General features: G+C 38.5%; 1 protein-coding gene across 1 annotated transcript; it reads left to right on the top strand.

The window, feature by feature from the left end:
* The first annotated feature begins 15,582 nt into the window (after window positions 1-15,582).
* On the top strand, window positions 15,583-21,783 carry LOC104096277 (protein LIKE COV 2-like). Its single transcript, XM_009602634.4, has 7 exons — window positions 15,583-15,766; window positions 17,198-17,250; window positions 17,494-17,603; window positions 17,786-17,953; window positions 18,709-18,806; window positions 20,297-20,423; window positions 21,344-21,783. Exons 1-7 carry the CDS (start codon window positions 15,662-15,664, stop codon window positions 21,445-21,447), a joined length of 765 nt encoding a protein of 254 aa, XP_009600929.1. The 5' UTR covers window positions 15,583-15,661; the 3' UTR covers window positions 21,448-21,783.

The raw sequence follows: 21,783 nt of genomic DNA, 5'->3' as shown, positions 1-21,783 counted from the left end.
GAGGATGAAAATAGTGAGCAAAAAGAATTAATAAGATAAAATAAAATAAGCACAAAGAGATATCTTTTAATATGAGAAATGGTCTTTTGTTACAATCTATCTGGTATCTCTATGCTTACAAGGATCCCTCTTCTTATAATAGAGGTATCCTACTTGATTTATAATAAATTAAAGCATATAGTGGAGGACCCATGATGAATTGCCTCTTCTTCGATTCCCGCAAAGATTCTCTCCTTTAGTGCGGTTGTAACGGCTCTTGTCTGTGAGTTCGATACTGGCTCGAACTCGTTATTGGGTCAACCCTCGGTTCTGGCTTGAGTTCGACCTTTGGGGTGGGCGTAGTGCATTTTCGACCTCGAAGCAATGTCTTGCGGATCGATTTGGTCACGGGCTTGATAAAAGTATCGAGCCGACTCCTCGATCAGCCTTCGGACTTGAGGCTCATTTGTACTGTCTTCGGAACTCATCCCAAAATCCCACTCTGATTGCTTGCCATTCGAACTCGATCGAACGTAGGAAGGCCGAAATCTATTTCGACCGTATACAGATAGTCCCCTCGTTTCTCAGGAAGGATGTGGTGAGAATCGATATGATTTTCGACGGTTCGATCGGGTTATAAGCTGACGTTTTTACAGGGCTTGATCATGATGTATGTGATAGCTGTCCCATCGATTTAGTCTTTCAAGGTATTTAATGCATGTCAGACGGTGGTCGGCCACCTCTGATATTGAACCGCCACGATGCAAGCCTATAAATAACCCCTCCATCTAACATTTACCACTTTTACGTCTTTACTCTTACAAATTTTCTTACCCTTTCTCTCTATTTCGCCGCTTGCAGAGCCATCTACACCAGTGTTTGGTGTCATCAACTTTTCATCTTCCTTTGCCTTTCTTTCTCTCATATCAATGGCCAAAACTTCAAAAACTGTACCTCAGAAGGAGAAAGCATCTTCTTCACGGTCGTCCGGCGACAAGGCGCCGGTGGAGCCGCCTACCTACGAGTATATTCCCGGCCCGTGTACTCTGAAGATCGATTTTAAGGTTGAGAATCCTTCATCTATTTCGGGTCGATGTGAGCATGTGTCGATGTACATGTGCTTGATAACAGAGGTCATCTTGAGGCTGTGAGAAAAGACTGCAACTGGGGTTATGAGGTTGTGTTGCAAATTCCCTCTTCCGAAAAGAGCATCACCACTCATGTGGAGGGGTTTTTAAGTGTTTATACTTACCTCTTCACGTTAGGTCTCGTCGACCCAGTGATCATCGATTTTTGCAAAAGATATCAGGTCATCATCGGTCAAATTCATCCTTCTCTATGGCGCATAGTAATCTTACTTCGCTTCTTCTCTAACAAGGCCGGGGGACTAGATTTTACCTTAAATCACCTTATACGGTTGTATCGGCCTCAAATCTTTCGAGGTCTAATCAGGCTCCACCGTCGGGCATCGAAAGCTTTAATGTCAAGCATCGATGAAGACAAGGATCAGGGTTGGATGGGCCGTTATATTCGGGTGAGGACCTGTGACCTTATCCCGGAAGAGGAGCTGTCGTTCCCCGAGGAGTGAAATTTCGACCGTAAGTGATTTTCATAAGGTGTTGCTTTTGTATCTTTCTTTCATTTTACCTGATATTTTTCTCTGATATACAGCCGCTCCTTGGATGCCACAAGCGGTGCCCGACCTCAAGGATTGGGTTCAGAAGTTAGCCTTGACTTCCTCTTATGTCGAACGCGCTTGGCGTGATTTGGCGAAAGCCAGGTAGGAGGCCAAGAATCACGGTAAGGGTCTCTTCTTATGTTTTTCGAAACGCCTTTTATGCTCCACTAGTTACTGACTTGGGTTCTTGCAGGCATAACCAAGGATGTCGTTTTGAGGCCTCCGAGTGGTGAGGAAGGAAACAAGTCCCCGGTCCCGAAACTGGGGAAAGATAAAAAAGCAAAAGGCTGTCTCTCGATCTGAGGACCCCAAGCCTAAAACTCGAAGAGTGAAGAGGAAAATAATCGCTCTTTCGATGGACTCGGTACAACGACTGAGAGAAGAAGAAGAAGAAGAAAATGCTTCGGCTTTGGTGGTTCGATCTGCGAAAGCTATCGAGATCACCAGACCTTCTGAGTCGATGATAGCCACACAGGTCGGGGCCGGTGACAATACCCTGAGTCTCGATCAGAGTGCTCCGAGCGATTCGCTCGGTACCATGATGGTGGGTCGTTTGCCTTCTCTTCTGATCTTCTCTGAGGAGGCGTTAAAAGAAGTTCGAGAATTGAAGACCCCCTGATATGGGCGGAGGCTCTGGTGCAGGGGATCCTTTTTGGGATTGCTTTGCTGGAGTCGATGATGCCTCTGATATCGGCGACACTTCTCTTTTCCTAGAAGAGGCCCAACATTTCATTTCTCGGGTAATGACCTTACTGAGCTTGGTTTCTGCGTTCTTTTCTGAGCTTGGTTTCTTCGTTCTTTTCTGAGCTTGGTTTCTTTGTTCTTTCTAAACCTGACTCGTGTTTTTTCTTATTTGTAGGCCATTAGCAAGTTTCGAGCTGACCTCAGCCAGTGTGAGGTCGAGCTTCAAAAAGTCTCGGGGGAGAGAGATGCCCTGAGGCTTCTCTGTGGCCAAAAGGATGAGGTTATAAAGGGCCTCCAAGCAGATTTGGCCAAGGCTCGAGAAGAAGAGGCCGAACTAGATAAGCAGGTGAGCCTCGTTCTGTTAAAGTATGGGTTTGACTCAACTGTGGAAGTTAACCCTTCATTATCTCAGCTGCATCAAAAGGTTGAAAAGATCGAGTTACTTCGGGATGAAGTCGATCAAATCAAGGCTGAATGTTATCGGTGAAAGGAGACTATCGACCGCTTGGCTGCGGAAAAGGAAACCATCTTGGCCAAATTATTATCGGCCGATGTTCAGCTTCGAAGCGTCAAGCAAAAGGGTTCGGTTCAGGCTAAGAGGATCGAGGAGCTTGAAACACGGCTTGCTGAGGCCAAAGCGGAGGTTGAGTCATCGAAAGTCATGGCGGGCAAGTCCATTGCCATGTATCGGGCTGATGCCAAGGCTGCTCAGATGGAGGCACGAGAGGCGGCGGATACTACCGACGCTCGAGCACACTGGGTTGCCGAACTTGCTAAGTGTCGGTCTCGGAGGAAGACCCTCGAAGAGATACACGCTCGAGGTTTCGACCTTGCTGAAGAGATAAAAAAGGCTAAAGAGTTCGAAGCTGAAGCTGAAGCCTTGGATTCTGATGGCAATGATGATGATGATGACAGTAGCAAGAGCGGATCCGAGAATGGGGGAGAGCCCGATAGAGAAGAAACCGCTCCTGAGGATGACCAGGAAGCTTAGTTCTTAATTGTTATGTTTGTAATCAATCATGTAGACAATTTTGTATATAGACAACTTTGCCGACTTGCTTCTGTTTCGTGAAGACTTTATACATGCCTTATAAATATTTTCACAAAGATTTAAACAACTTAATCAAATTTTGGATTTTGTAGCCTCTATAATTGAACAAGTGCTTATTCAAATTTGAAGTGATGTAGCAATTAGGCCTATTAGTCGAGTCAATGATTCGAACTCGAAGTAATATAGCTCGTAGGCGTAATGGTCGAGTGCTTGCTCGAACTCGAAATGAAGTAGCCCGTGGGCTTAGTAGTCGAGTGCAATATTTGAACTCGAAGTAATGTAGCCCGTAGGCGTAATGGTCGAGTGAGTGCTTTCTCGAACTCAAAATGAAAGTAGCCCGTAGGCTTAGTAGTCGATTGAATGATTCGAACTTGAGGTAATGTAGCATGTAGGCGTAATGGTCGAGTGAGTGCTTGCTCTAACGCGAAATGAAAGTAGCCCGTAGGCTTAGTAGTCAAGTGAATGATTCGAACTCGAAGTAATGTAGCCCGTAGGTGTAATGGTCGAGTGAGTGCTTGCTCAAACTCGAAATGAAAGTAGCTCGTAGGCTTAGTAGTCGAGTGAATGATTCGAACTTGAAGTAATGTAGCCCGTAGGCGTAATGGTCGAGTGAGTGCTTGCTCGACCTCGAAATGAAAGTAGCCCGTAAGCTTAGTAGTTGAGTGAATGATTCGAACTCGAAGTAATGTAGCACGTAGGTATAATGGTCGAGTGAGTGCTTGTTCGAACTCGAAATGAAAGCAGCCCGTAGGCTTAGTAGTTGAGTTTATCTCAATTCTGTTTGCATAATAAATCTCCAAATAGAGGAAGTTTTCTCGGATATAGGATGTTGGCAAAGAGGAGAACTTTCTTCGCAAGTCATTATACATATGTTTATGTTTCGTGTCTGGGTTCTGGCAAACTACATGAGCATGGTTCGTTTTGACCATTTGGCTCTTACAACTTTTCCTATTGGAAACCCGTTGTTGCGAAACAACTTGCATCAGAATTTGATATATTCGAGGGCTAATGCCCCACCAGTATTCGAGGTCAATTGGAAAGAGACCTTGGATACTATTGTAAGCGCAGCACGATCATTGGTTGCCTCATTAAAAACCTTGCTGAAAAACCCATTTGGGATAAAACCGGTCTAAGGAAAAAAGAGTGCAACGCGTGCTTTCAAATCTTAAGGCTTCGTATTGAGGGATCCATCTTAGCTCCTGATTGGACTTCTGCAGGGGTAAGTTTTGAAATGTAAATGAATATGGGAGGGTCGTACCTTAGCAGTAGTATCATTTTAGATCTGACACATTCCAATTGCTTGATAATTGTTTCCGGTTTATAATACCGAGCATGTATGATCCCTTTCTGACGTTTTCGAGTACCTGATATGGTCCTTCCCAATTCGGTCCTAGTTTTTCTTTATTCGGATTTCGGGTATTGATGGTGACTTTCCTTAGCACTAAGTCCCCGGGCTTTAAATGGCAGAGCTTGGTTCTTCGATTATAATATCTTTCGATTCGTTGCTTTTGGGCGGCCAATTAGACGAGAGCAGCTTCTCGTCTTTCATCTGATAATTCGAGGCTAGTGTTCATAGCCTCGTTATTTGATTCTTTCGTCGTGTATCAAAATCTTGTACTGGGTTCACCGACTTCGACTGATATCAATGCTTCAGACCCATATACTAAGGAGAACGAGGTCGCTCCCGTACTGGATTTTGACGTCGTTCGATATGCCCAAAGGACTTCGGGTAGGATTTCTCTCCACTTTCCTTTAGCGTCGTTCAACCTCTTCTTTAGGTTCTGAATGATGGTTTTGTTCGTTGATTCGGCCTGTCCGTTCCCACTGGGGTGATACGGTGTTGATAATATCCTTCTTATTTTGTGGTCTTCGAAGAATTTTGTCACTTTGCTGCCCACAAATTGTTTCCCATTGTCACATACTATTTCGGCGGGTATTCCAAATCGGCATATGATATGATCCCAGATAAATTCTATAACTTCTCTCTCTCTTACTTTCTCGAACGCTTGTGCTTCAACCCATTTAGAGAAATAGTCAGTCATAAATAAGATGAATTTAGCTTTACCTGGGGTTGATGGCAGAGGGCCGACGATATCCATTCCCCATTTCATGAATGGCCATGGGGATAGGACCGAGTGAAGTTGCTCTCCTGGTTGATGGATCATTGGTGCAAACTTTGACATTTGTCACATTTGCGAACAAATTCCTTCGCATCTTTGCCCATATCGATTCAATAATACCCTGCCCTGATTATTTTTATGACTAATGGATCGGCACCAGAGTGATTCCCACAAGTACCCTCGTGCACCTCACGTAAGATGTAATCGGTATCTCCTGGACCCAAGCATACTGCTAATGGTCCATCGAATGTCCTTCGGCATAACGTTCCATCTGAAGCCACCGTGAATCGAGCAGCTTTAGTCCGTAGGGCTCTTGAATCTTTAGGGTCCGATGGGAGCTTTCTGTTCTTTAAGTATTCAATATACTTGTTTCTCCAATCCCAGGTTAAGCTTGTAAAATTTATCTCGGCGTGACCTTCTTCGATCACGGATCTCGAGAGTTGAACGACAGTCCCCGAGCTCAAGTCACCTTCCTCAACCGATGATCCCAAATTCGCAAGTGCATCAGCCTCACTGTTTTTCTCTCGTGGAACGTGCTGTAAAGTCTATTGTTTGAAATGGTGCAATGTGACATGTAGTTTGTCCAAATACCTTTGCATTCTATCCTCTCGAACTTCAAAGGTTTTGTTTACTTGACTTACCACCAATAAAGAGTCACATTTGGCTTCGATGACTTCTGCTCCCAAGTTTTTAGCAAGCTCGAAACCTGCAATCATGGCCTCATACTCGGCCTCGTTGTTAGTCAACCTGGTAGTTTTAATGGATTACCTAATAGTGTTACTTGTGGGTAGCTTTAAAACTATGCCCAGCCTGGACCCTTTTACGTTCGAAGCCCCGTCCGTAAAAAGGGTCCATACCCTCGAGGACGTACCAGATTTCAGCAGTAATTCTTTTCCGATTTCAGGTACGAGGGTTGGCGTGAAATCGGCCATGAAGTTTGCTAAAATTTGAGACTTGATGATCGTACGGGGTTGATATTCGATATCGTATCCACTGAGTTCGACAACGCCTATTTGGCCAATCGGCCTGATATTTCGGGCTTGTACAAAATATTGTGAAGTGGGTAAGTTGTTAATACGCATATGGGGTGACATTGAAAGTATGGTCGTAATTTTCTAGAGGCGCTTATCAGTGCAAGTGCCAATTTTTCTAGGTGTGGATATCTAGCTTCTACTTCTCCTAAGGTTCGACTTATATAATAAATGGAAAATTGCGTACCTTGTTCTTCCCGAACTAGGACACCGCTTACTGCTATTTCTGATACTGCAAAGTATAAGCAAAGCTTTTCATCTGCCTTTGGAGTGTGAAGTAGTGGTGGGCTCAACAGATATTATTTCAGTTCCTTCAATGCTTGTTGGCATTCCGGGGTCCAAGCAAAATCGTTCTTCTTTTTGAGTAGGGAGAAAAATTTGCGACTTCGATCTGATGATCTCGAAATAAATCGGCCTAGGGCCGCAATTCGTCCTGTTAGCCTTTGTACAGCTTTTACGTTGTCCATGACGGTGATGTATTCGATGGCCTTGATTTTATCGGGGTTAATCTCGATTTCTCGATTTGACACCATGAAGCCGAGGAACTTGCCCGAACCGACCCCGGAAGCATATTTTTCGGGGTTGAGCTTCATGTTGTATTTTCTCAAAATCTCGAACGTTTCCTACAAATGGGTCAGATGGTCCTCTGCGCGCAGGGACTTAACTAGCATGTCATCAATATAAACTTCCATTGATTTACTTATTTGTTCTTCGAATATTTTATTTACTAGGCGTTGGTAAGTAGCCCCCGCATTTTTTAGCCCGAAGGGCATCACATTATAATAATATGTTCCATATTTGGTGACAAATAAAGTCTTTTCCTGGTCCTCTGGGTTCATCTGGATTTTATTATACCCGGAATAGGCTTCGAGAAAGGTGAGGATATCATGACTGGTCGTGGCATCGATCATGCGATCGATGTTGGGTAGCGAAAAAGAATCTTTGGGACATGCTTTGTTTAAATCCTTATAGTCCACATACATTCTAAGTTTGTTTCCTTTTTTAGGCATTACAACTATATTCGCTAACCATTCGTGATATTTCACCTCCCGAATGGACCCTATCTTGAGAAGTTTGGTTACCTCGTCTTTTACGAATGCATGTTTTACCTCGGACTGGGGTCTTCTCTTTTGCTTCACCGGTCTGAAACTAGGATCCGAGCTTAGCCGATGCGTTGTTATGTCCGATGGGATCCCTGTTATATCTAAATGAGACCAGGCAAAGCAATCAATGTTATCGATAAGAAATTGAATAAGTTTCTTCCTGAGTTCGGGGATCAACCCCATTCCCAAGTATACCTTCCGTTCGGGCCAGTGCTCGATTAGTGTGACTTGCTCCAATTCCTCAATCGTTGATTTGGTAGCGTCAAAATCATCGAGTACCACTAAGGATTGAGGGATCCTCTAATCATCATCTTCTTCGGACTTCTGGTTATCTGGTCGAGTCAAAACCGATGTCTGTGATTGCTATTTGGTATCTCGTTCCCTTTCTGAGCCCGATCCCTCTATTGGCGAAGGCGATAATATTGATTTTGCTTCCTCGATGGCGAACATTTCTCTTGTGGCTGGTTATTCTCCATACACTATTTTGACTCCTCTCGATGTTGGAAATTTGTGGACCTGGTGTAGGGTCGAAGGTACAACTCTCATGTTGTGGATCTATGGCCTTCCGAAAAGGGCGTTGTATCTCATGCCGCCTTCGATTATGTGAAACTTTATTTCCTGGATGGTTCCGGGCACGTTTATTGGTAGAATTATCTCGCCTTTGGTGGCTTCACATGCCATATTGAATCTGTTTAGAACCAGGGTTGCGGGTACGATCTGGTCCTGCAGGCCGAGCTGTTCTACGACCTTCAATCTGATGATGTTGGTCGAGCTACCTGGATCAATCAACACACGCTTAAATTTAGTTTTATTCATGAGTACGGATATTACCATTGCGTCGTTATAAGGTTGTATGACTCCTTCTGCATCTTCATCACTGAAGGACAAAGTTCCTATGGGTATGTAATCTTATGTTCGAGATCGCTTTTCTCTCACAATCGATGTCTTAGTGCGTTTAAGCACTGGTCCTTGAGGGGTATCGCCGCCGCCGATGATCATGTGAATGACGTGCTGTGGTTCTTCTTATTTGTTTTTCTTGCCGAAATCCCTATTTTTAAAATGGTTCTTCGCCCTATCGCTTAAAAATTCTCGAAGGTGCCCTTTGTTAAATAACCGGGCTACTTCCTCTCTTAGATGCCTGCAATCTTCCGTTCTGTGGCCATGGGTGCCATGATATTCGCATATTTGATTGAGATTCCTTTGGGCAGGATCGGTCTGCATGGGTCGAGGCCATTTAGTGTCTTTGATGCGTCCGATAGCTGATACAATGGCAGATGCATCAACGCTGAAGTTATATTCTGATAACCGAGGTGCTTCCTTAGATCCGGCAGACCTATCGAAACTACTTCTGTTTCCTCGGGACCCTTGACCTCGATTACTTCTTTTGTTATTTTGCCTGAGGTTATGTCTTGATTCACTGACTCTGTGGCTTCCATTGTACGGTTGGTATCGATCCCCAATCGGACCCCGTTCTCGATTAGTATCCCTTCGAGTTCATACACCAATTGATCATCTTCGACCCTAATTTTTGACTGGTACCGATTGTGTACGTCGGCCCACGTGATGGCTAGGTATTCGATCAGGTTATGCTTTAACCGTCGTGAAGCCATCGAACTTTGCTCGTTCAAACCTTGAGTGAAAGCCTGAACAGCCAATCGTCTGTGACCGGTGGCAAGTCCATTCGTTCCATTTGAAAACGAGATACGAGTCGATGGAATCTGGCGGTAGGTTGTGATACCAAATCATTGCCCCCTTCAAGAGGGTCCCTCCAAATTTTTTTTAGCAACACAGATTTGATTTCATAATCTTCTAAATCATTGCCCTTGATGGGTGTAAGAAGTGACGTGCTCGTTGGGATCGGTCATCCCGTTGTATTATGGAATTTCGGGCATACGGAATTTTTTAGGGATTGGTTTCGGGGCAGCGCTCGAGGAAAAAGGTTTTTGCACGAATTTTTTCGAATCCAATCCTTTTATCATTGGTGGAGCTCCCGGGATCTGATCGACCCTAGAATTATAAGTTTTTACCTTTTAATCGTTGGCTTCGACTCGCTTTGTGAGTTCCTCGAGCAATTTAGCAATTTCGGGAGTAGCCCCCGATTCTTGCTCGTTTGACTTTACTATGGCCGGTTCCGTTCTGTGAGTGATTTCTCGAGGTGGACTGGGCTCCGATTTGCTTTGTAGTTGGGTTTGGCTCTGCAACTGAGCTATCGCTGTATGTTGGGCTTGCAGCATTTTGAAAATCATACATAAGCTAACTCTGTTTTTCTCGATGTTATGGGTATCTCGAGACGCGGACCGAGTACCACCATGGATGTTATTCTCGGGTTCAGCATGTAGGTTCGCCTCAATGGCTACATGCGAATTGATATCAATTGGCGCTCTGATTCGAGCTCCTACGGCATTCACAGGTGGTCTTTCAGTACTGGGTGTTAGGTTGTTGTTTTCGTCTTGAAGACCGGCCCCGTTATCGATCGGTGAAGCCATTTGATCGATGGTTAGTCGTAGCTAATCCGAAATTCAAGATATTTTTGTAAAACACAATGGCATATTTTTTTCAGATTCGTATCAAATAACCACTATTATTCTTAGCCCCGCGGTGGGTGCCAAACTGTTTACCCGAAAAAATAGGTAGAGTTGAATTTGTGTATGGTTCTAAGGATATGCGATATAATTTGATACAAATCATATAGAGAAATGGAAATATGAGTATTCTTGACTATGAGGATGAGAATAGTGAGCAAAAAGAATGAATAAGATAAAGTAAAACAAGCACAAAGAGATATCTTTCAATATGAGAAATGGTCTTTTGTTACAGTCTATCTGGTGTCTCTATGCTTACAAGGATCCCCCTTCTTATAATAGAGGGATCCTACTTTATTTATAATAAATTAAACCATATAGTGGAGGACCCATGATGAATTATCTCTTCCTCGATTTCCGCCAAAATTCTCTCCCTTAGTGCGGTTGTAACGGCTCTTGTCTGTGAGCTCGATACTAGCCCGAACTCGTTATTGGGTCGAGCCCTCGGTTCTGGCTTGAGTTCGACCTTTGGGGTGGGCGTAGCACATTTCCGACCTCGAAACAATGTCTTGCAGATCGATTTGGTCACGGGCTCGATAAAAGTATCGAGCTGACTCCTCAATCAGCCTTCGGACTCGAGGCTCGTTTGTACTGTCTTCGGAACTCATCCCAAAATTCCACTCCGGTTACTTGCCATTCGAACTCGATCGAACGTAGGAAGACCGAAATCTATTTCGACCGTATACAATATTCATATTCATGATCAAGTAATTGTAATCTCATGCTAACCTAACGAATTTATTAATATAAGTTATAATGTTAGGCATGTATTGCAAGCAATAACACCAACTTCCTCTCCAGAAATTTAGCCTCTGATCATTTCTCAGTATCTAGGATTGTAGACAATTCCAATTAAATTTACCTTTCAAACGTTTATATAATATGTACAAAGGAATATTAGAAATCAAAATACTAGGATTAATTCTCGTAAGCAAGGAAACAAGATGGTAACACCCCCAAGTGTCCTGGGTCAATTGGTTTTTTGACTATTTACAAATTTATTTTTAGTTTTATGACTATATCTCTTCCTTTTCTTTTTTTTTTTTACATATGGGAAATTTATTTTTATACGTAAGAGATCTGTCTTTTACACATAAAAGATCTAAAATTATCATTTTCTTAAATTTAAAATTGTAAAGGGGCATGATATACAAATAGCACCAAGGAAGAAGTGTCCTAGACTTGAGCTAGATAGTGAATTCATTAAGGTCAATGGGCCTATCAAGCCCAATTGATATTGTAGAGGAGTAAGAGAAGCAAACAAGAGGAGAAATTTACATCGGGTGACAACACATAATCATAATTGGCAAATTTTTGGCCTTAAATTATGTTTGGCAAAGCAGCCCAAAACAATTGGCATTATATAGCCAATCCCAAAAAAACAACAACTTCTCTGTGTATTCTCTCTCTCCGTAACCCTTCTCTCTCAAAGTTGTCTTCAATATATCACCAGCAAAAGTACGCTGAATAAGTTCTTCCTGAGATGGGATTTCATATGTGGACATAGTCCCGGAAGATTAAATCGCATCAATCATTTCTCCTCCACTATCCGTATCACTATTCTCATCAATTTCCTCCCCAAAGTTCACTCACAATAGATTTTGTGATCTGTAAAGCACTTTTTGCTTTTGCAGATTTTTTCCACTTCCCTTTAACTGAAGAATTATTCATCTTTTTCCACGAGTTGTATGCAAAAATGAAAACTTCGTATGATGTCTTTGAGAATGATTCTTTCGCAATATCCTTAAAACTCTTAAGTAGAGAATCATTACCAATCCCAGTTCTTCACGAAGTGAACTGAGATCAATGTATATCTAGCATATATATTTATGTATATCCGCAAGAAATTATGTGTTATACACTTAGATATACAAAGAAAATAAAATAAAAAATCTTTGATATATATTAATATACACAAAGAAGGAAATAAGCTTGTGATATACATATTATTTGATGTGTTATACACTGTGATATACAAAAATATAATTATTTTTGTTGTGATATACACTAATAAAGAGACAACAATAAATTTGAAACAAATATTTATAATTTCATATTTTATATATACAAAGAAGAAAAATAAAATTTTAATATACACTTTGATATACATCAAGAAGGAAAATAAAGTTGTGATATATATGGTGATATACACATTATTATTGTGATATACATTTATGGGTAAATGACCTTCTATAGCCCCAAAAAATTTTAATAGCCCATGTTTTTCCTCATTGACACAAAATGTCCCTTCGTTCCAAACATATTACATCTAATAGCCCGAAATATCTATTTTGTATATTTTTCATGTAGTGACAGTCTATTTTGTATATATTTTGTATAGTGATAGTCTATTTAGTATATCTTTTGCATAGTGAAAGTCTACTTTGTATATATTTTGTATAGTGACAGTTTATTTAGTATATTTTTTTGTATAATGACAGTTTATTTTGTATATAATTTGTATAGTGACAGTCTATTGTATATAAATTGTATATTAACAGTCTATTTTGTATAATTTTTGTATAGTGACAGTCTATTTTGTATATATTTTGTATAATGACAATCTATTATATATAAATTATATAGTGACAGTCTATTGTATATAAATTGTATAGTGACAGTCTATTTTGTATATATTTATACAGTGACAGTCTATTTTATATATTTTTTGTATAATGACAGTCTATGTTGTATACATTTTGTATAGTGACAGTCTATTGTATATAAATTGTATAATGATAGTCTATTTAGTATATATTTCAACGTTATGCATAGTTATCTGAGAAAGAACAATCATAAAACTTTTACAATTCAAAAAGTGTATCATGTAAAATTATTGTATAAAAAGTGTATCATTTATGTATACTTATTATATAATGTATAAGAAGTATATATTCAGTGTGTTTACATTAAATATACACTTATTATACAATATACTTAGTCAGTATACACTGGATTATACAGTATCACCATCCATTCTGATTGTTGTTGTGAATAAGCAGAAACAATGCGAATTAAACAGAAGAATTGAGTTGTGAAGATTATAGAATCTGTGAAAAAATATATAAATTGAACCAGGAGAATTTTGTAAGGCAAGATAAAATTTTGTATAAAATAAGAATGGAAGTGGTGGAATAAAGAAAGGTTTGGAGTTTTGGCCTGAAAAGAAGTGCCGAGAGTTTGTATTATTGATTTTTATTATATTTTTTTGGGTGAATGATTTGTTTCCAAGAAAGAAGACAAGATTGACATAATATAATAGATGTCATTGTTAATGTGCTGTTTATTAACTATTTTCAACAAGACAAGACTGACATAATATAATAGATTAATAAATACTGGAATAGATTCTGGATTAGAATCCTTTTCAAAAGGAAAAAAAAGAGAAAAGATGTTAAGATTGTTTCTATGACAGTTGACTTGATAGATTTAATTTGAAGTAGTTAAATTTATCGTATCTCCATTTTCATCCAGACATAGTTAGTAGTTACCATTCTGGAAATATAAGTGAGTATTATGAGGATTTATAGACAAAAAAAAGTATTATGAGAATTTAACCTCTTGTAAATAGTAAAAACGGGAAAAATGAATGCTGGTTAACATAATTTATTTATTTTTTGGCTACAAGTTGTAATGTGCAATTGTGGGCTAGCGGTTGTTTATAGTTTTTATCGAGCGGCTAACTTTGTCAATCTCTCTACATTTATTGGCTACTCGGTGCCAATATCTATAACACGGGCTTTTTTATACTAATTATGTGAATACGTTGTCACATGGTGCCAAAATCCCAACAAAGAGTGCAGCCGTATGGCCTAAAAAAGGCCATTTGTGTTGTGCCCCCATCCCCAAAATTAAAACAAATTTTGCTGTTGTGTATTAGTACCTGAACAAAATGATTAATAATATTTTACATTGTATTGATAGTGTAATAATTGTTTGCGCTGTTAACTTACATAATGTCATAATATAGAGGTATATTTATGTGTTTTCTTAAATTTTTATCACAAACATACTTATAATTTGAATCGAAAATAATGGGTGTAACTGGGGATTCGTACAGTGTATTAGCCTGTGAATGACATAAATGGCAAAATAAATTAAATAATAAAAAGCATATAAGAAACAATAATTTTAGACTTAATCCTATCCCATAATAAAAAATAATCTATACTTATTCATATCAGATATGACTAACTTAAAATTTCAATATTGGAGATTCAAAGTTTTGCATTATATTAAGTTCAACCTACAGATTGACAAAAGTAGTTTTAGTTATGAGGTGACTTCCACAAGGTTAGTTGGAGAAGATTAGTGTGCAACATTCATGGATGTAACAAATGGACATTTATCCCGCAACTGGCTCTTGGAAGAATATATAAGAAGGACATGTTGCTTAGGTGGGGTGTAGTAACAAACTTAGAGTGTTCCCTATGCAACACTGAAAATGAATCCATAGAACATTTTTTCTTCAGTTACAAGTTCTCTAGAGAATTATTAACAAAACTGCTAAATTGGCAAGGCATCAACATATTATGTATGGGATGGAGTTAAGAAGTTAATTGAGCAATCAATAATCAATTATGCTAAAGGAAAAAGTGTCAAAGCTGGTATATTTAGGATGGTGATGGGTGGGTGCATCTATTATCTGTGGCAAAAGAGGAACCAAAGAACCTTTTTGGGCAAACAAAGAAGTGTTGTAGGTCTCGGTAAACAATAGTACAAGATATACATGGTAGAGGACAATGGAACACTACTATAGCTATGAACTATTACTCTTAGGTTTGCTTCGAAGCATGTTGTAAAATGGGAGGGGGGAGGTTAAGTCGTTAATGAGATAGTTGCGCTAAAATTAGTGCTGTCCAGCTTTAGGTATTTTGAATTGTTTGTACATATTTTTTTCCCCGGTAAATAAAATTTGACTAATTACCAAAAAAAAAATATTAACAATCTTCATTTTCGTTGAAGAATTTTGCCTTTTTTTTGGAGGCACTTCAAATTGGAAAAATAAGGTGAATAACAAGAAACTTTTGAAAGCAAAGTTGTATTAAGAAAACTATATTCACATCATTTCATCATAATATGGTGATTTTCATAAAATTTTACTCCCTCCGTTTCAAATGAGACGACATACTTTTTATTTTAGTCTATTTCAAAATAAATGACATATTTATAAATTTAAAAATAGTTTAAATTTTAAACTATTTATTTTACTTATTTTTATCCTTAATAAATTTTTTTTATAAATCACACAAATATCGTGACCCCATAAAATTTTTAACTTTTAACGTCACAAGTTTCAAAATTTTCGTTGCCGAGTGAAATTAAGTTATGAAAGTACTAGTTCTTTTTGTATCGTCCGACACCACACAGTAAAACCAATCAATTTCCAACAAAACCCCAATAATTTCAGAAAAATCTCTCCTTAGTCTGAAAATGGCGGAAGACAAGAAAGAGTCAACGTCGAGTTCGCCGCTCCAAGAAGATCCCGAAGATCCCGTCAAATCCCCTCCTTCTTCCCCCAATTCCTCCACTCGCAAGGTTCGTTTACGCCCCACCCCCGGGGGGGTTAACCACCCCTCCCCCTGCCACAACAAAAAAAAGTAATTTACTTATAAACTGACCTGTTCAAAGAATTTTCACACTATAATTTCACCAGTTATAACATGTTATTTATTCTAGTTTTTAGATTACCAGATCAAACTAACATTAGCATTTTCTCTTGTTATGTTTCTGAACTTTGAGTGGCTGGGTGTCCAGTGTGTTAGACAGAACTTCTCTAACTTAGAGGCAGTGGCAAAAGAAGCAATTTTTATACGATTTTAAGCTGAAAATTGAAATAGTGAGAATTAAATTATGCATTTTAAAAGCTAAGCTATGGATATATCAATGGTGAGAGTTTAGATCTAGTTTGGTTACTAATTATTGGGCTATTTTTATGAGCATGTAGCAGTCTTTCTAAATTTGGGGAAATATCAGAAGTCCAGTCCTGGTGGATGAGGTAGACCTAAAATAACATTGAGGAAAGTTTAAAATCTTATGGAATCAAGCAAATTTAGCTAAGAACGGCGTACAATGGAAGCAAAGCAAATGATCGATGTAAGCAATACCAACTAGTTGGAATCTAACTGGTTTTCCGTGTAGAGATAAGTGTGAGACTAGAGAACTCTTAGTTTGCCGTAAAAAGGTACATTATTTAGTATTGGAATGAAATGGACCTGACTAGAGAAAGATGGATATTGAGGATTCATATAGCTAACTCGGGTTGATTTGGGATTGTGGCATAGTTGGTTGTTATTGGTTGTTATCTTTGCTTGGAAATTCAAAGATAACAATTTTTCGACTCTAAAAATTTTGGTACTCAAATCAAATGATAGTGCTGCCATTATTGATTTCCTTAGATCACTAACACAACTTGTAATGGCCTCACTTTTTGGTTGTAACTTTCCCCGGCATTTTCTTTTTGCTGGTCATCAAGAAAAGTTACTCTTATTAAAAAAATTCTTTGGTACTCTAATCAACTAATTTCTTATCAAAGAAAAGAGAACTAGTTAGATAGAGCTAACTCAACAAAATCATTAGTATTATATTCTGCAATTATTTCATAGATCTCCAAAGTTGTTCTTTTTCTAACAAGGGAGAGTTGAACTAACTGGTTTGACGACTACATTGCACACAATTACTGAGTTTTTTTAAAAATAAAAAACACTTCTGGCAAGTGATTAATGAGAGAATGTAAAGCAAGGAAGTTGGTTTGGCATCACAAAAAAGTGTTGAAGAAATGTGATGTAGAATTCTAGAAGTAACAGTTCTTGCTTGAACTCCAATGTACCTTTAAATATTAATTCACTAACATCCGAGGTTTTGTAAACAAATACCATGTTTGTTCCTTTCTATTTTCTTTCGCTATACAAAAACTCAATTTCCTAATCTTCATATGGACTGGACTAATTCTGGCATTTATTTGATCAGGCTTGCTATGCTGTTCTTCAAAGTTGGGTGTCAAAGAAGTTCATGACTGGATGGTAAGGAGCTTATCAAAATTCCAACACTTTGCTTTTTGCCTTCTCAACTACTCAGGAAAGGAAAATGTACTTTTACTGGCTTGTGGGACACTCCTGCTTTCTCAGTGGCCTGTCCCTTGGAGACAGGGTCGAGAAGTACCACGCATCATCCCCCGCCCTTTCTTTCTATGAGTATCTCTACTAACTTAGTGCCTACTTCCTTTATCTGTGTACTAATTTTTGGTGGATATTGCCAATTCACAGCGTGGTCCTCTTCCCCGTGGCTGTTACATTTTTCATCACTTGGTGGTTTATTCAATTTGTTGATGGTTTCTTCAGCCCCATATATGAAAGACTTGGTATTGACATATTTGGTACGTCACTTTTGGCATTGCAGGATTTTGTTTCCGTTGTTCACTTGCTGTAGTTATATTGATGCATTGATCATGTTGGTAGTAGTGATATATCTGGTAAATTATTAACAACATCCAAGCTGTGTCTTCAATAATAGCCTGTGTGGCTGGTAAATTTATAAGTGCTTTTCTTGTACTTACAGGCCTTGGATTTGTGACATCGATAACCTTCATATTCTTTGTCGGTATTTTTGCTTCATCATGGCTGGGTTCAACAGTTTTTTGGATAGGGGAATGGTTTATAAAGAGAATGCCCTTTGTTAAGCATATATACTCTGCATCCAAGCAAATTAGTTCTGCTATTTCACCAGGTAATAATTACTATTTGGTTGCGAACTTTTAATTTCCTAATGAAGAGGTATTTAATGAGATATAGCTATGTCGACTGCAGATTTAGCTTTGATAAAATATCTTGGAAATCCCTTTTCAATCACCATGATATAATGCTTCCCTTGGACAAAATGCGTATACGAAAGAATGGTAGTGTTTCCTGTTTCATTGACTTTTTTCCATATTAGCTGAAAATTGGGGAAATGATTCTCTGCAGATAGTATATCTATGGACCAGCTGAGATTCAATTTAACTGGATTTACTTTTTAGGGCCAAGACATAGATTAAAAGTATATATGGAATAGTATCTTGTTTCAATCAACTGGTCCAAGTGATCTACTTCAACTAGTAATGATTGAAGCATATTATATCTGAAGCACATGGCTGTTCATTGTTCCATTTTATGTTGATGTTTGCTATAGCAATGAAAGCACATTAGGACACACTATTGTTTAATGCATTACAATGGAAACACATCAGAACCAAATCACTAAGCCTGTTCGTGTGGACATATTGCTCATTGTTTTTATTTGGACTTTTGATGCGTTGAGGCTTTATTTCCCAACAATTTATGCAGCTTGATTTGATGGGTGTCAAAGTTCTTGTCATACCCATGTCCGGTTATACATGTGTTAAGTGAAGATGAAATTCTGCTCAATCACTGTGGTTCTTATCTGTCTGTATTGTGCTGGGTTTGTAGGACTTATTTGATTTCTTTGGCTTGTTTTTAATACAGACCAGAATACTAATGCATTCAAGGAAGTTGCTATAATTCGTCATCCCCGAATTGGTGAATATGCGATTGGTTTCATAACATCTTCAGTTGTTCTCCAGGTAGTTCCATCATAATATCCTATATAGACCAAAATAACTTCCATCATACTATCCTAAATGTATCCTTTTTTTACTTAATAGTCTCAACCTATTGTTTTTGTCCTCTGTTGCACAAAAACTTCCCTTTTTAGCTTCCATATCCATTTCTGATGCTTTTTCAACCTCAGATTATGCCTAAAACCTGTTGGAGCTTGGAATGTAGGAGAATTACCTTATCAAAAAATACTTGTAGTAGAAGTAAATACCTGATATGTTATATATAGAGTTAATATAAGTAATATCATAAACTATATATATAGAGATGGCAATTTGGAGGGAAATTGTGGGTCCTGCGTGTTCTATGTTTTGGTCTGGGGAGGGAAATTGGCTGAGTGATTTATGGGGTGGTTAATACAATATCGCAAGGTGGTCTGTGGTTCAGGGCAGACTTGTGGTATTGCATGTGTAGCTTCTTCTCTTGTCTCTCTTTTCTTATTGTTTCATTTCCCTTTTTGTTCTATTCTTTTGCTAAGTGTTACATACGCTCATATTATAGCTTTATATACTCTTCCATATTTTTCTAATAAAAGAATTTATTCTTGTTCTTCAAAGTTCAAATGCTGTTAGCCTAATCTGAATTTGATTGTTCAACTTTGTCAATTTAAATGTTTACACTACAAAAGGGGAACAAGATGTATACCTTATAATAAAATTACATTTCGACTTGAAGTTATTTGATAATAGTTGGTTGATTGGATATCCATGCAACATTATGGCTGTTACGGCTCATTATGTTGAATTGGTATGAAAAGATGAAGGATAGGAGCTGGGTATCGATCTTTCCGTCATATGTTTATGAATTCAAAGACAGACAAGAAGGGGAGGGGCTGCTTATATATCTTTATCAACCCCTTCAAGTTTGACAAAGAAAGAGGAAGTATATGTCATTTAATTCATTTCTGGACGTGCCAAACAACATTAGTGGTATGATAAATACTGTCGAGAGGAAGTATTTTAATTAGGTCCATTCCCCGTTGTATTTCCTCCCCTTGTACCACATAGTGGAGTTTATTACATCTAAGAGCTACAAGGATGAAGCCCTTATCCCATTGATTTGATTTCAATTGCCATGGGGTGACTAAAAGTTTGAACCTTTTCTTACAAGGGACAAAAAGTTTGGACCTTAAGCTAGAGATTCTTATGAATGCCGTTGTCCAAGTGATTTCAAGTGCATTTTTTTGCCCTGTAAGATACATGTTATAGATGCATATATATCATATATGTTGAATTTAGATAATTTTGACTATAATTTCTACTCTTCCACTCCCTCCCCAGCATTCCATATCTCTGCGGGAGAAAGAAAGCAAAGCAGACTAAATTTGGACTGATCTTGGAGATACTCTGCCTTACTCTCATTTCTGTAATCTTTAATATTTACTTCCTGCGAGTGTCCCTGCTATTCTTGTTAGTCTGATCATTAAAGGATGTTCTTAGCTATTGATTTGTTGCAGAGAGATGATGGGGATGAAGAGTTGTGCAGCATTTTTGTCCCTACAAATCATTTGTATATAGGAGATGTATTTCTGGTTAATTCAAATGATATCATCAGGCCAAATTTGTCTGTGCGAGAAGGCATAGGTGTGTGTCTAATCCTACTTCTCTGCCATGCAATTAATTAATTAATTAATTCATCTTTCACTTTTTTCAAGTGAGTTATCATGAATATTTACATTTTTTCAGTTCAGATATGCTCTGTACTTGGCTTCAGTATCATCATTTCTATCTTTGTTGTCAATGGAGATGTTTGGTCATTTTGAGCAGCATCTTACCACCCTCTATTTTTGTATTTTATCAATCAAATTGACCAATCATGTCCAGTCAAGCCTCGTCTCTATTTTTTTCCTTGGGTAGCCTTGTCGGACATAGAAAACACTGTGTCTAAATAACTAGTATTGCTCTCCATTTCAATTTACTTTACTGAAATGTGTTGGTCACGATCTTTTGAGGTAAAATTATCTGTTTGGAGTATAAAGAGGGGTTTTTAATTGAGATACAGAAGGATACAGTCAATGATGCCTTGTCTTGCAGATAACATTCTGCCCGGCTAAGTGTTCCATATAGGTTGAGAGAATGAGGTCGTCTCCTTGTATGGTCGTGGACAATCTTCACCCCATGAGCTTTTGGAGGTTGAGTTAGGCCTAAGTTTCATTTTCTTTACAGGTCGTATAGCAAGAGTTACCTTGGCTGAAGTTCTTCTCATTGTGTTTAGATTCTCCAAACCAATCCATTCACCACACGAATGATGTGACAACAGTACACCAGAAATAACTATCCATATAAGAATGCAAGCTTGGTTAACATTTTGTTTGTGTTATGTTCTAATCCAGCAATATTCCTGTTGGCAAAAAAAGATGAATTAATCTTCATTTATAGCATACATCTATGTATTTACTACAATTTTGTTTTTTCCTTGAGTCAAGGCGAAGTTCTCTTTTTCTTTCTTTATTGAACTTGACAGAATCCTGCATTGTAATATGCTCTTTTTCCTTGGTTTGCAGAGATCATTGTTTCTGTGGGAATGTCAATGCCGCAGGTGATTTCTCCTATAGAAAGGATCACACGACAGACCGACCGGATCCCTCTAAACAGAATGTTAAAGTAAACAGAATCATCATCTCATTTGCTTCTGGTTTGCGCTAAGCTACCATAATCTCATTTTTTTAGGGAAGTCGCATATGTATACTGTTGGTCTTCTATGTTCATTTGATGGTTCAGCAGATCTGAACTGGAGCAATTAGCAACATTGGTGACTTTGTTGTGTGTTTATTCTTTAGGATTAGTAGGAGGAGTTCTGTTTGTCGGAAACAAATAGGTAGGGAGGCATTGTTTGGCTGTAGCTGGTTTACTCTAATTAACATTTCACCGTGGTCTGTACAGTCTTGTAACTTATGAGTTCTTGTGTTTGTATTATAAAGAGGCAATCAGTGTTTATTTTTCA

This window comes from Nicotiana tomentosiformis, chromosome 4 (genome assembly GCF_000390325.3).
Source record: "Nicotiana tomentosiformis chromosome 4, ASM39032v3, whole genome shotgun sequence".
Lineage (NCBI taxonomy): Eukaryota > Viridiplantae > Streptophyta > Magnoliopsida > Solanales > Solanaceae > Nicotiana > Nicotiana tomentosiformis.
Note: the sequence above shows the minus strand (reverse complement) of the source record. Positions and strands in the feature narration are given on the sequence as shown.

What these genes read in the sequence shown, in the direction of transcription:
- LOC104096277 (XM_009602634.4), top strand. Translation starts at nt 15,662, where the DNA reads ATGGCGGAAGACAAGAAAGAGTCAACGTCGAGTTCGCCGCTCCAAGAA. An exon ending in TAGTTCTGCTATTTCACCAG is followed by an intron (nt 17,954 to 18,708) that starts GTAATAATTACT and finishes TTTTTAATACAG; the next exon opens with ACCAGAATACTAATGCATTC. An exon ending in CATCTTCAGTTGTTCTCCAG is followed by an intron (nt 18,807 to 20,296) that starts GTAGTTCCATCA and finishes GATTTGTTGCAG; the next exon opens with AGAGATGATGGGGATGAAGA.